The following is a 15,032-nucleotide window of genomic DNA, read 5'->3' as shown; positions in this document are numbered from 1 at the left end:
TATTTTTATTTCCATTTTGAAGGTCTATTGTACATATAAATTGATTACTTCCAATAGTCTTTATAATAATGACCTAGCATTAAGTAAAGGACTCAAAGTAATGAACAATATTATATACTTTTAAGAACTGTCCTTATGCGGTTAAAAAGTTAAGTGGTAATATAAATAATTTTGTATCGCAGTAATTTTTTTTCTAAAAGGGTAATAATTTATACTCAATGTTGCGTCAGAAACAATGAATACAATATGTACCAGGAAATAATATGATATTATCACGTTGAGGTTTATAATCGTTTCAAACAATATAAATGCATTCATTTTAGGTTGGTGCATTTATTTTAAAAGGGTGTTTTAAATTTAAGGCGTAGCTCAGATTACAAAGGCGTGGTATTCCACTCAAGCTTAGATTTTAGGTAGTGAGGTGTGGGCGGATCGAACCTCGCGTCCCGCAATCCGCGCGCTGTAAATTAATGTGAATAAAATAAGAACAGCACAAGCGCCCGATGGTGACTGACGGGGCAGCGACGTGTCGTTAAACCACTGGGTAATTTGCAAATTTTGAGATAAATGTGAATTTAATAACTAACGGTGCTTCAGTTCAAAACCGTTATTTAGCAAGTTGTCTGTAGTACTTAAAGAGAAATGTCTGCGTATAAAAATTATGTAAAAGCGAATAGACTTTTATTTTGATGCCGTCGTGGCCGAACAGTTACCATGCTGGACTGCCACGTAAGAGGTCCCGGGTTCGATTCCCGTGCCGGGAGAAATATTTATATGGCCTGCATTTATTTCTCTCGTAAGTTTGGGTGTGGTTTGTGGTTGTCTATGTGTGTGTCCATGGCACCCGCGATATAGGTTTCCCTAGTGCTATGTTGAGTGTGTGCATCATTGTGGAGTGAGTGCGTTATTTTAGCCGGTTTTAGGTGTACCGTATATTTTTTGTAAGACCATACCTAAATCATTTGATCTAGCAATCTCCGTCGGTGACTCACCTTGACGTTGAAAGCTCGAGTAGCACAGTGAAAATAGCTTAAAAGTACATAAAAGAAGCATTTGTGTACAATATATAACTATTTACTGCTAACTATTTATTCATTTGCTCAAGATTGGAACAATATCTTTCAAAGTAAATTAGAAATATGCAGAAATAGTCCATTGCACACATCTATTTTAAATGAATGAAAAAAGAAAATAATAATAACACATTTAAAAAAAACTAAAACAATTTCTCATCCAAAAATCATACTATTCTATAAAAGAAATTTTAATTGGTAAATAAAGTCACCATTGACGGAAAGCTCGAGTCTCGATCTCATTTACTAATTAACCGACTTCAAAAAACGAGGAGGTTCTCTGATCGGAATTCGACTGTATGTTTTTTTTTATTTTTTATGGTATGTTACGCGTTACTCCGCCATTTGTGAACCGATTTTGATGATTCTTTTTTGTTGGAAAGAGGGTTTCTCAGGTGTGGTCCCATTTGAATTTAAATTTGAAGAAAATATTCCACCGCTAAGGGTGGCAAACTAAGGGATGAATGACTTTTGAGGTCGGTTTTTTTGGAAGGTACTCTGTACTGAGGTTATTACATATGAAGTAGGAATAATAATTTAATAATTAGTTTTTTAAGTATCCAGTTCTTAGGTTTTCGCGATTGTTACACATAGGAAATGAAACTATTTTTGGGATGGGACCATGGGACCTGTAAAGGGCCCGAAACGTCGGTTTTTTGAAAAAACAAATCGATGTAAATCCGGAAAAATAGTTTCATTTCCTAGTTTTGTAAGTCTTTAATAAAATACCATTTTAATGTACATGTGCAATATGGTAATAAGTAAATAAATAGATGTGTGGCTTAGCTCTTTATACATACGACAGGCTGTGTTATCTGTTAAACACTGCCATTTTGCTGAGCTACAGACTTTTTTATCTCACACCACTGTGATACTACGTGTGTTGAGATAAATAAACCATTTTATTGTTATTTCAGATTTATGGCGAGCCGTTCAGGAAGTGTCGGCGAAAACTACAGAATTGGGAGGAGTCCTTACAGTATCTGTGGGGCCAGTCACGGTCTATGGTTTGTAGTCTGTGGTGTATGATATACTTACAACTTTATTGGTTATAACTCCGTAGGTACTATCAGTAAATATGACACAGTCTTGGTTTCAAAACATTTTTGTTTGCAAGCTGAGATTGTAACTAGTCTCGTCTTTGACTTTTGCTGACCTTTTTTGTGAAAAACTTTTGTATTTTCAAGTAATTCATTTCATTACTTGCTATGTTTTGTTATGCTATTGTTTGACAAGAACAAGCAAAATGCGGGGGGTCGTTTCTGACCACCGTTGCCAGCCCGGGAAAAGAATCCTTAAGGTGGGACTGCGACGAGTTTGTTGTTAGTACCATCGTTTTTTTATTTCTACTGCTAGCATGATTACTGTGTTCCGGTTTGAAGGGCAGCACAACAGCAATGTATTCGCAAAATTGGAACAATGGCATGAGTGGCTTTATGTTTCATTATCCATATTTAATTAGTTATAAAATGGACACCAAAACAGATAACAAAAAAATTCATGTACCAGACAACCACACCATTTGCCTGGTCTCAAAGCAGGGAATTCCCTGTACTATGAGTACTAGAGCAACGGAATTCACTCTGAGGTACTTTCCAGAACACCCAGTCCAGAACCAATTTAGAAAACTTCGTTTCCCAAATTGGCCCCACCGGGAATCGAACTCTGGACCTCCGCGTCCAGCGCTACAATGCAAATCATAATCATTGCTGTCATTGCTCTTAACAATTACATTATTAGTAATGTAAAGTAACAAGAAAGATCTACTGTTCATAATTTGCTAATAATTTATTTATTGTACAGGGTCAAGAGCACGTCATCTTTACACTTCTGACTTAAATCCAACTCTGTATCGCTTACGATAAGAACGGTCCTAAGTACAAAGTGTCAAGCATGATGTACTCTTGACTGTACATTCTTTTTTTTTTTGGGTAGTGGTAAACGACACGCCTATCCATAACAATTGCAGTGCACTTAGAGCTTTAAATCGCAAAGGTCTTTGGGTCACTGCAGTGCCAGTGAGTACAGTAAGAAGTGACGTGTCGGTTTAGTAGATTTTTCATCACCAGCTTACATGCATTCACTGTTGGACATAAGCCTCCCCCTGAGCACGCCAACTCTCTCGGTCCTGTGCCACATTCAACCGCTGCCTTCACTTACCTACCTTTCTCAGTTCGTCCATCCATTTTTTTTTTATTATACCAAGTGGTGGCTCAAACAAGTCGTGCACCTGGTGGTATGCGAAACGTCTATCCATAACAGTTGCAGTGCCACTTAGAACTTTATATCACAAAGATCTTAGGGTCACTGCCATTGCGCTCGTCATCCTGAGACATAAGTAGACAAGTCCCATGTGCCTGTAATTTCACCAACACCCTTACCCTTCAAAACCCGAATACCGTTATACTCACATTACTGATTGGAGGCAGAAATAGTTATGGTGGCAGTATTTCCCTGGCTACAAAAGCGAAAAGGATGTATGTAAGTGTTAGATGAGTTACTACTGTTTGCTACTTGGCAACGCCGTCTTTTATCAGATTATAGTTTATTATATATATATATTAAAACCAAACTTTTTAATATATAGCGTCACCACTACTAATTGTTACTAATTTTGAAAATTATAATTTTCTTTAGTAACGACTGTTTCATTGATTTTTGTCAGTAATAGCGTTCGGAATTTGACAGTATATTATATTGTGTCACAAGGGCGGTAGACAATTGCGAACAGGTACATTCAAGCCCCAGCCGAAGCCGAGCGCATACTACATTAATTGCTGTTCCGTCTACGTTAACGTACGTAGTACGTAGGAAGTTGAAAAAAAGGAAAATTAGATTCAATAACGTTATAGTTTATTCATAAACTTTTAAGTATCTCACAAATCCTTAAAACTTCTTGCTTGGGCTTTATGTATGAATAAATAAATAATAATAATAACAATGATAATTATTATTATAAAATGTAGAATCTTTTAAATTTACATAATAATGTGTCATGGTATATATGTGTATAGAATATGTTATAAAAATTAGAAATAAAATAAATTCGATTGTATTTATATTTTTTTAAATTAAATCAAAAAGTCCACTGCAATTTGAGCCTCTTGGTGCGCAAGGTCTCTACTTCGAGGCTTCCGCGCTCCGAGCGGTTCGAGGGAGAGTAGAAATAAAACTAAAATCCCATTGCTGCTCTACGACCGTATGTTAAAAATACCGCCTAGTTTATCGCATAAGTGATGAAAAAACTGTTAGGTCTCTTTTTTTGCAAGATCAACGCCACATGGGCGTTGCCAGTACCTTGCGTGTGTCGCAAGGTATGTGATTTCAGCCCACCGAGAGCCACATGTGATACGAACAATGCGGAGTCGCAACATACCACCGCCTTACTTACGCACCGCATCACACCTACCCGCTTCGTCTCCGGTGTCTTGACCGACCATTATTTTACTTTCAGTAGTGACAGATCCAGAGGACAGTACTACAGTCGCTAATAATTGTTTGGCAAAAGAAGGGTTCTATAGATTCGCGCGACCTTGGCTTGGAAATGGGTTGGCCACAGCAAAGTGTAAGTTTATTTATTTATCTTCAGATAATATTCATATAGTCTTAAGGGGATCACCATTACTGTTTTGCAATCAGATATGTTTCAGAGATGTGTGTTTTAGTTCCACCGTCACGGTTCTTCTTTTGACCGATTAGAAAGTCCCGAAATGTATTAATCTATCTATTCTATAAATCTCAATAAATACATTTTATCGAAGCGACATTGCTGCGGTGAGAAGGTTATTAAAAAATCTCTCACTAGATGTCACTAGCGGCGACGAATGCCGAAAGCCACTACAAAGATATAACAAAAAACACATAGGAGAATTTCGACGGCTCGGTAACTGGACCTGTAGCTCAGTTGGTAAAGAGCAATGCTACGGTGCAGCATGGACTAGGTTCATATCTCACCGGGTCGACGAAAACAAATTCGGTGTGTTCTATCTTTGTACTCGTAATAAAATACTAATCTTTAAAATAAATCCTAGGTCAATTGTACGCTGAATAGACTTAGCTGTAGATCAAGTTTGTATTACAAGTTTACATTTATGTTCGAATATTGCCTCCAGTGCAACGGAATAAGATTCGTCAATGTGTAGCTTGATGAGCTGCCATCTGTATAATACCAAGTAGAGTGTGCGATGGAATTGCATAATTTGATTTCGCCTTCCCCTTTCCATCATCCCCTATGTTGTGGCATGACATTTATATGGCGAGCCGCTAAAGAGTGGACATCCTTACCTGCAGACTTATTTCCCGAACACTATAACTTGGACCTTTTCAAAGCGCGAGTGAATAGGCATTATTTAGGTGTGCATACTACATCGTCGACCTCATCATCATTTTCCATCAGGTGAGATGGAGGTCATATGCGCATTTATTTTTTATAAAAAAAGACCAGCCTATTGTGTTAGAACTGCACATGATTGTGCAGCATTATTTTTATCTTCTTTAAGCCGAAGCTTCTTATTCCATTAAGACGTTTTCTTTTCAAGTACCAATATGGAAGACTCACCGCAAACTGCTAAATCCATCATTCAGCCCGTCTGTCGTGGATAGTTTCATACAAATCTTTAATATGCAAGCGAAACGACTAGTCAAGAGTTTAGAAGTCGAAGTAGACAAGGGACCATTCGATCATTGGCATTATACCAGGATATATGCTTTGGAGACTATTTGTTGTAAGTAATTTAAAAGTTATTTGTCGGATTCATGTGCTTTTTTTCATACCTACACGACTTGACAACCTCGGTGGCCTATCAATTTACATTATGGGCGCTGGATGTGGAGGTCCCGTGTTCGATTCCTGGTAGGACCAATTTGGGAAATTAATTTTTCTGAATTGGTTCTGGTTTGGGTGTTTGGGAAGTGCCCCAGAATTCTGTAGTTCTGGCACTCATAGCACAGGGAATTTCCTCGTTTGAGACCAGTCAATGGTGGTTTTTCTGGTACATATTATTATATTATACACGGGCTCTTTAACCAGTAATTTTCGAATCCAGCGAATCATGTAGATTGCACCTGAAATCTTAGGTGCAATCTGAGAACAAAACATCACAGTTCTAGATTGCTGGGCTAGACGTGGGCTGGGGTTCCACCCCTATGTTGTGGATATGCCCAGGATTTTCACGAAGTGTTTCGCTTCCACATTTATATTACGAACGGCTCGGGAGTGGAATTTCCTGCCTGCGGACTTGTTCCCCGAATACCATAACTTGGACCTTTTCAAGGCGAGAGTGAATAGGGACTATGGTGTGCATGCTACATCGTCGACCTCATCGTCAGACGCGCGATTGCATTGATAAAAACGTGCGATTGCACTGATGCAAACGCGCGACTGGATCGATACAAACGCGCGTCTGCATCGATACGAACGCACGATTGTATCGATGCAAACGCGCAACGGTATCTATACAGTCGTTTATGTTGAGTAATTTATGTATAGGTTTAACACATTGTTTTGTTTTGTTAATTGTAAATTTAAAAGTGAAATTAATAAATACATTAAATAAATAAATTAGTTAATTTAAAACGTGTATCGTGTTTGTATCGCGTTTGCAACGCATTTGCATCGCGTTTGCATCGCGTTTGCATCGCGTTTGCATCGCGTTCGCATCGATGCTTAAAGTCGCGCGTGTGTGTAAAGCTACACGATTAGTGACTGTATCGCTACTACTGCTAAAAGTCACCGTGTGTAACCGCTCTTACAGTGACAACCCTAGGCGTAGACTTGAATGACAATCCGGTAATAAAACAATACCTGGAAGCAGCCGAAGAAATGTTCGAAGTATTGGTTAAGAGATTCCACAACGTATTTTTGCATAAGACTAAGTTCTTCAACTGGACCAGTCTCAAGAAGAAGCAGGATGAATTGCTGGAGAAGCTACACCAGTTGGATTATGTGGTATTTCTTCATCTTTTTTACTTTATTTTATAAATTGATACACTTACTCGATACTATGTTTATTTATATATTGATTCAGCAACAGCTTAACACACTTAATATTTATATACATTATTATAATAATACAAGATAAATATAAATAATACAAGTGTGCGAGCCAATTACAGCCGAACACATCATCGTCATAATCACTTAAAACAACTTAATTAAAAAAAAACTATTTATAAATCCTATTGTTTACATTCAATGAAAAAAAACTATATTAAAATATGAAATAAAACTAAATTGAAAACTACGAAAAATAAAATTTAAATTTTTTCTTCTTCCAATATTTGACGAGTGGGCCGCAACAACTTATTGTCCTTATGACGGAGCAAACTGACAAAATACTTGTCAAGGTCAGTTACTTATCATCAATTATACGTCCCACTGCAGAGCACGGGCCTTTTCTCAGGCCAGGGTTTAAGCCATAGTCCGCCTAGTTCGCTCAATGCGGGTTAGAGACTTCACACGTTTTCCGAGGGTTGTGAACCTTTTTCGAAGGACACGTTTCAAGACGATGTTTTCCTTAACTCAAAAGTTCATGGTAAATTAAATTTTCATATTAAATGTCAAATCCTGATTTTGATTTTGCAATAAAACTGAAACCAAATAAGTTGAGTTTGCAATAAAATTGAAATTAAATAAGCTGATTTTGTAATAAAACTTAAACTAAATAAGTTGACTTTGCAATGAAATTGCAACTAAATAAGTTGATTTTGCAATAAAACTGAAACTAAATAAGTTGATTTTGCATTATAATTGAAACAAAGTAAGGCGGTTGTAGACCTCGTTTAGCTGATTCCAATTATGTCAATAATCCAATTTCGCTAAAAATATCGATTGTGTTAGTTATATATAATAAGGACGGCAGTACATTGGTGTTGTTATTAAATCATTTAATTACGAGTATATAGCAATTTCCCAACATATCGGCTTTTAATTTACTTCAACTTTATCAGAATTTGGTCGTATTGGATAAAACACTTTCACAGTTGCTCTTTTATTTCTCTTAAAACCTTAATGTTGCAGGTATTAGAAAGAAAGCAGTCCAATATTTATGGCAACGGTGTTCCTGAAAATTCTTGGGATAAAAAAGGTTTTTAATGACTAATGTTATTAGTGTGTTACTTTACTTTATAACGATGTGATCTATTTGTTACCATTTGTATGAAAAAATAAAAAATAATGCCCACACTCATAGCCCTGCACTAAGGAAATCCTGTATCGTGTGTCGCGGGTACCTCTTTACATCTGGTCGACTTGCGATGTATTATATATAGAAATGTAAAAAGATTCGAATAAAAGCGACTCGAAACATTAAACGAGAAACGCGAAATATGTAGAAAGAGCCCTAAGCTTTCCTTTACCTATACTTTTAACTCTGCAGGCCAATTTTATTGCTCTATTTGTGATCATTTAAGACAAAATTCGGTATGGCGAGTTACATTAGGGCACATGGAACTAATATCAAAGGGTCGCTGTTATCGAAATTGATAAGGAGGATTATGCGTCTGATAACCTCTTGAGATCTGCTTTTTGGTGTTTTTTAAATTTATTACAAATGTTAGAACTTATAAATATTTCACAGGTATAAAATCAAGGCCATTCCTAGATCTTCTTTTGGATATCTCTTCAAAGAAGGACTTATTTACGAAACAGGATATTGTAGATCATGTTGAGTCAATAGTACTAGGCGGACACGATACGTCAGCAGCCGCTCTTATGTATATTATGGTGTTGATTGGTTCGCATCCAAAAGTTCAGGAAAAGATTTTTGAGGAGTAAGTATAATTGCCTGTAAAATTGTAAGTCCTCACTGAATAAGGATAAAGATCCCTTTGTACCCATTATAGTGTAAAAATTCGGAAAGTTTTTAGAATTTACCCAGTTTAAATTTTCACAGACTATCGATATTATTTTCTCATTTCTGATTATTTTTGACCTGTACCGCTATTTTTAAAGACGCGTGATATTTTCGGTTAACTTGTAGGTGTTCTTTACAAAGACATATAAACAATCGTTACTATCATCAAACCACGTACTTTAGTGAAAACTGGCAATTGAACCGGTAAGGAAGAATGTAGATGTCTTTGAAGAATTTTGTGATCTTCCCGACATGAAAGTGAAGAAATCTTGAGATTTTTTAAATTATAATATCTAGTGATGGGATGAACAAGTCGTGCGCCTGATGAGAAGCTACACGCCTGTCTATAACAGACATGCTTCTTCAAAGCAGTTGCAGTGCCTCTCAGAGCTTTAAATCGCAAAGATCTGACTGGGCACTGCCACTGTGCCCGTCACCCAGAGACATAAGTTGACAAGTCCCGTGTGCCTGTAATTACACCAGCAACCTTACCATTCAAAACCGAAATACAGTAATGTTGACGTTACTACTTGGCGACAGAAATAGGTAAGTAAAATAGATGTTTAATTGTTTTCAGGTTAAACGAAGTATTTGGTGATTCAGACAGAGAAGTAGAGAAGTGTGATTTGACTTCCCTGGCATACTTAGAAGCGGTGATCAAAGAGAGTATGAGAATACTGCCCATCGCGCCCATCATGGCTCGAAACGTAGACAGAAATTTGAAACTTAGTAAGGACAGTTTTAAGATCTTTTTCTTAACCGACAATCGTGTATGAAAGCATTGATATGTGTTGATGAGGCGAAAAAGGTGTGTCAGCGTAGCAAGTGGAAGGATGTGGTCTTTGGTTACCTTGATAAGAAAACGGCATGAAGTGTATAGTACGTGGTATGGCGTAACGGGCTTGTGTCCGTAACTCATCGTCTGGGTATATTTTCGTGCCACCCGAGCTCAACCCAGAATCTTAGCATTGTCGTGGATTTGCTGAGGACTTTGCGGAGTGACCTCGGCACTCCAAGGTGAAATACCTTGTAGTTGGCCAGGCTAGAGCATTCTAGTCTAGTAGGATATGCACAGCCCCTTCCTCCTCCTCCTCCATGCACGCTCTGCATAGAGGGCTGTCCGTGATACGTAAATTGAAAAGGTGTTGACGCGTAAGGGCAGTTAGGTGCGTAGCTCTTGCTTGAGTTTAAGAAATTTTCGGGATAGACTGGTGTAACACTCCTTAGTGCTTCCGTAAATTCTCTAAAACTATAAGTGTTGTGTAGGTATGCATAAAAAAACCGTTCCATTCATTAATGGAACGGTTTTTTTACGCATACGGTTGTTTCAAGGTATTTATAACGGTTATTTTAAGTTTATGTGTATGCGTGGTGTGTTTGTGTAAAATATTACTTATTTGTTGCTACTTGTGTACAATGTTATAAATAAGTATTCTAAACATATATAACAAGATCATCTGCTTTTAGTCATACATTGTGTTAACTACATTGCATCGAAAATCTCTTTGAATTTCCGTGACATATTTTAACGTGAGAAGACGTAACAGGTACTTAAAAAATTTTGTCTTCAGCACGTACCTTACTTTTTTATTTGTTCTCAGAAAATTACACCTTGACAGCGGGTCGCATGTGTTTCATATCAGTGTACGGAATCAACAGACATCCGATATGGGGGAAAGACGCCCACGTGTTCAAGCCTGAACGGTGGCTCGATCATGCCACCTTGCCGGATCAACCGAATGCATTCGCTACCTTCAGCATGGGTCGGCGTCATTGCATCGGTATTGTTAATGTGATTTAGTATGCATGTACAATTTCAGGCCGTAAATATTACACATCGAGTTTTAGAAAAAGACTTGGCCTTAATCGGCTTACTTAGGATTTCTTGAGCGCAGTTTCCGTAGAAAGAAACTCTCGTGAAAGAAATTACGTAATAGAAATACTCCAGGGACGTTGATACGATAGACAAATTAGCGACAAGCAGCTGAAATTAAGGTCTATGAGATGTAAGCGGTATTAGCTATCGTTGTGGATAGCAAAAAAATGTTTGTATGAAATTCCGCGACTGGAGCGAAATCGGGAAGCCGCGCTATACCGCCCAAGTCGGCCGTATCCTTCATTATCGCTTGATTTGTGAAATTGGTTTCGCCGGACAACGCGATAGCAGCGGTAAATTAATACCCTCCGCACACTGCCGCTAAAAACTAAAAACTTTTTTGACTAAGTAATATTTACGAAATTTATAAGATCGCAAAATCAACTTCTATACATGAAAACAAATGACACTCGACTATTTTTTTATTTTCAAAATAAACCTAAAATAAAAAATAATCGGCTAGCTTTTTGAAAAAAACACTGCTTTATTTTGGGTTTTTTACGAGTGATCAACTGCCTCCGTGGCCGAACCTTTACCACATTCCGGACACTCCATACAACAGTTGAAAATTATTTACCTACTACATACACCAAGGCGCTATCTGCACACGCGCAAATGTGTGCGTGAAGTGGCAGGGTTACCCTTCACTTTCTTGCACTATTACCTTACGTGATCAGAGCGGCAACATAGCGAAAATGCTAACGAGAATTTGTTATCTATGATTCTATTAATAGAATCCAGAACCCAAATTATTACACATGTCTATTATGTGTTTATATCGATATAATATCATATTTTTCATTAATTCACTAACTAGAGTAATATTGAAGGTTTATTTAAAAAATATATTAAAAGCCGTTAAAATGTTATACTTTGGACATGTACTAAATAATTAAATAAGGTAACCAAGGTATTTGAAATTGCGTGTCCAAGTTGATTATCATTATTTTCTTAATAATTAGGTATATTTTGAGTTCTTAAGTTCATTTCCTATAATTAGGTATATTCATTACTTACGTAATATTTATCGGCAATACGAATTGAAAATTCGAGAACCCTTGCCTACGACGTCATGGCGCTTCATTATATTGATATAATAAATCTATATTTTTATGCATACATATATTACTCTGCAGTAAATAAATGAAGAAAACAATAACTGACATACATTTTTTTTGCTTACTTCGTTTCATCTTTCGGAAAATTGATAAACAGCCTTTCACAGCACAATTCACGACCATTATAAATAGTAACGTAAAATAATGTTTTATATTGACGTACAAGTTTTGTAATGAATAAATGAAGACTATATTCAAATATCAAAGCCGTCTTCGCGCGAAAACGGCTCGCCGGCAGCCTTGTTGTCGTTCAGTCAATATGACCGGCAATGTGCGGGGCGTGGTGCGGTATCTAAAACTAGGGAGGGGCGGAGAGTGTCCGTTCTCTTTACTTTTTGTTCTCTGCCATTATTATGCTGGTCTGCCACGCAGAATCCCGGTTCGATTACCGATTTGGGAGAAATATTTGTATGGCCTATATCTATTTCCCTCGTGAGTTTGGGTGTAATTTGGAATTTGTCTATGTGTGTGTCCATAGCACCCGCGATACAGGGGTTTCCCTAGTGTGGGGTATGAGTATGTGCGTTATTTAACGGCTCATTTAAATAATGTGTGCGTGTGTGTGTTTGTGTGTGTGTGTGTGTGTGTGTGTGTGTGTGTGTGTATTTCGTTTATTATTTATTATATTTTATTGTAATAAAACGTGACCATCTCTGCCTACAGGTAAAGGCTACGCACTAATGTCATTGAAGGTAACCCTTTCTCACATACTTCGGCATTACCGCATCACGGGCGAATGGGACAAAATGCAGCTCAAAGTTGACGTCATGCTTAAGTCGGAAGAAGGACATCATATTAGCTTGAAGAGACGATGATGAAACGTCCACTATCCATTTCCTGACGACAATGACTCGATGAAGAACGTGTGTATAAAGTTGTAAATTTGTCAAACGGATTTTTTTTAAATAAACTTAGTTTGACATCGCAGCTCCCTGTTTGACGTAATGTCAGGCTAATCCCTGATACGCGTCCAAGTTATCTCATTCTTGGTCTTCCTCGTCGTCACGTCTCAGGTTGATACCGCAACTGCTATGAACAGTCGTGTCGCTTATCACCAGGCGCACGACTTCTCGTCTCATCACTTTGCATCATAAACAAAATCACGGTTTCTTGTGATGGTGTACTGTTTCGGCAACCAGAAATAGAGACGAAATGTCATTTAATTTGTTTGAAAACTACTCTGGCTAATCATTACTGCGCTCCGATTGGCCAGCCCGAATTCCAAACAATTGACGGGTATCGTCAATTGTTGTACTTCAAATCGTCCAGTTTAACTTGAGCGTTGCTATACTGGACGAAAATCAAAAAAATACATATTTAATTATTATGAAATGTGACTGATAGATGTTTTGCTGTTTTTCCTGTTTTTCCATATCTCGAATAGAATAGCCCCCCATAGTTAGAGATATTATCTTACAATAAATACAGAATATTTTTGGAATATACGGAGACGTATACACAGGTCAGTTGGTGGCGCTGTACTATTTAAGCTTTCTAATTTGTGATTTCAGTGCAAACGAGAGTTGATATTTAAAAGTGATATAAGTCCCATTTTTATGATGAGTTGCGAGTGATGGATGGCCCTTATTTCGTCTCTATTTCTGGTTATATATTCGATGACGTTTGAACAACGCTGTAGTGATCCTTTTCATTTATCATTTTATCACTATTTAAAATATTGTTTTAAATTTAGAGAAATGTAGTTCAGCAACTAAAATTTATTTAGCCACCTGTGTATACTGTTAGAATACATTCTTGTTTCAGTATAGTTTTTACGTAGTTATATTGACTTGTTAACAATAATATACCTACATTTAATTATTCATAAATGTGTTTTTTTTTGCAATTAGTGTATCTAATTATAATTATAGAGCGCTCTCTGCCTCCTTTTAATAAAAAAAAATATTGGTCTACTATTAAACAGTTTGTGTTGTTTATTTTGCGTTGTATTGTAATTACTTGGTTAGTCCAACGCGTTGTAATACGATGTTTGGTTCTGTGGAAGAAAATTGAATATGTATCTAATTATAAAAACATTTGATTCGTGCCATTAAAAAAAAACTAATTTCGTTTTTGAACTCGAATTGAATGAATGAATTAGTCTTAAAACACGTTCATCATTTTCGCCACATACACGGGCTTTCTTAACATATTTTCTTTGATTAATTTATCAATACATCATTAATAAGACACGTTAGTAAAAAATGTACACAAGAGCTAGTGTGTTATTTATTACAGTTGCATGTTTTCCACTCGAATGCTCGCTATTATAAATTAATGCTCATTACCTGACGATAATACCTACAGTTATGTACTGCTTAGGCAAATAAAAACAACTACTTTGTCAATTGAAGCGCGTTCGTGAAACGCGCGATCGTATCGCTACACTTGTCATCTCGCGACTGTGTCGGTACAAACGCGCGATTGGATAGATACAATCGCTTTTTATATCCCAGGTGTAGCGATGCAATCGCGCGTTTGTATCGATGTAGTGCGCGAGTGTCTAATGCCAGGTTCACGAGTGTTTCACTTGCGTTTGCATTGCTTGCGTTGGCTGCGTACACGGCGCGTAGAAATCTGCCTTCCGCGCAAAGGCGTTGCGTCGCGGAGAGACTTGTGCGTATGCGCGGCGCATTGTCTTTGATTTGCTTGTAGTGGAAGCATGGACGCTGCTGCTCTGTGATTGGCCAGAGGTGCTGTCCTCCGCAAACGTTCCCTGTTGCTTGCGCGGGAATATCAAGCTTGCTAGATATCAAACTCGCGCAACGCAAAGGAATCCAACGCAAAGCAAGCCTCGAAAGGTATTTAGGAGCCTATTGTGTAGCTGCTGGTAGGCAAATAAAACGCTGGTTGTTCAGGAGTCGAAGGCTATTGCTGTGGCTTGCTAGCTTGGTGTGGCTTGGTGTAGCTCGACATTTAATCAACGAATGTTACTACTTATATACTTTTGTATATCTTAGAAATAGTACAAGTCTGATTGAGTAAGTAGTACATAGAGATGTTACGGCGCGGGTGCGCGCGAAGGCATAAATAGGACCCGCCGCGCGCTCGCCGTTCAGTGCACGCCGACGCGTTGAGCGCGGCGGATGCGTGGATGACTTGCAGCTACAGG

The 15,032-nt window shown here is 37.6% G+C and overlaps 1 protein-coding gene across 1 annotated transcript in view; it reads left to right on the top strand.

Moving 5' to 3' along the window:
• The first annotated feature begins 1,824 nt into the window (after positions 1-1,824).
• The window catches only part of LOC113232603, a 32,331-nt gene continuing 19,123 nt past the window's right edge, over positions 1,825-15,032 (top strand). The window contains exons 1-10 of the mRNA XM_026467372.1: positions 1,825-1,834; positions 1,991-2,080; positions 4,528-4,638; positions 5,612-5,797; positions 6,827-7,020; positions 8,092-8,158; positions 8,651-8,843; positions 9,504-9,655; positions 10,528-10,707; positions 12,584-12,734. Of these exons, the coding sequence (XP_026323157.1) occupies positions 1,825-1,834; positions 1,991-2,080; positions 4,528-4,638; positions 5,612-5,797; positions 6,827-7,020; positions 8,092-8,158; positions 8,651-8,843; positions 9,504-9,655; positions 10,528-10,707; positions 12,584-12,734 (1,334 nt within the window). The remainder of the gene's footprint in view (positions 1,835-1,990; positions 2,081-4,527; positions 4,639-5,611; positions 5,798-6,826; positions 7,021-8,091; positions 8,159-8,650; positions 8,844-9,503; positions 9,656-10,527; positions 10,708-12,583; positions 12,735-15,032) is intronic.

Source organism: Hyposmocoma kahamanoa, unplaced genomic scaffold (assembly GCF_003589595.1).
Source record: "Hyposmocoma kahamanoa isolate Upper Pololo Valley unplaced genomic scaffold, ASM358959v1 76, whole genome shotgun sequence".
Taxonomy (NCBI): domain Eukaryota; kingdom Metazoa; phylum Arthropoda; class Insecta; order Lepidoptera; family Cosmopterigidae; genus Hyposmocoma; species Hyposmocoma kahamanoa.
The sequence above is the reverse complement of the archived record's forward strand: the minus strand, read 5'-3'. Positions and strand labels throughout refer to the sequence as shown.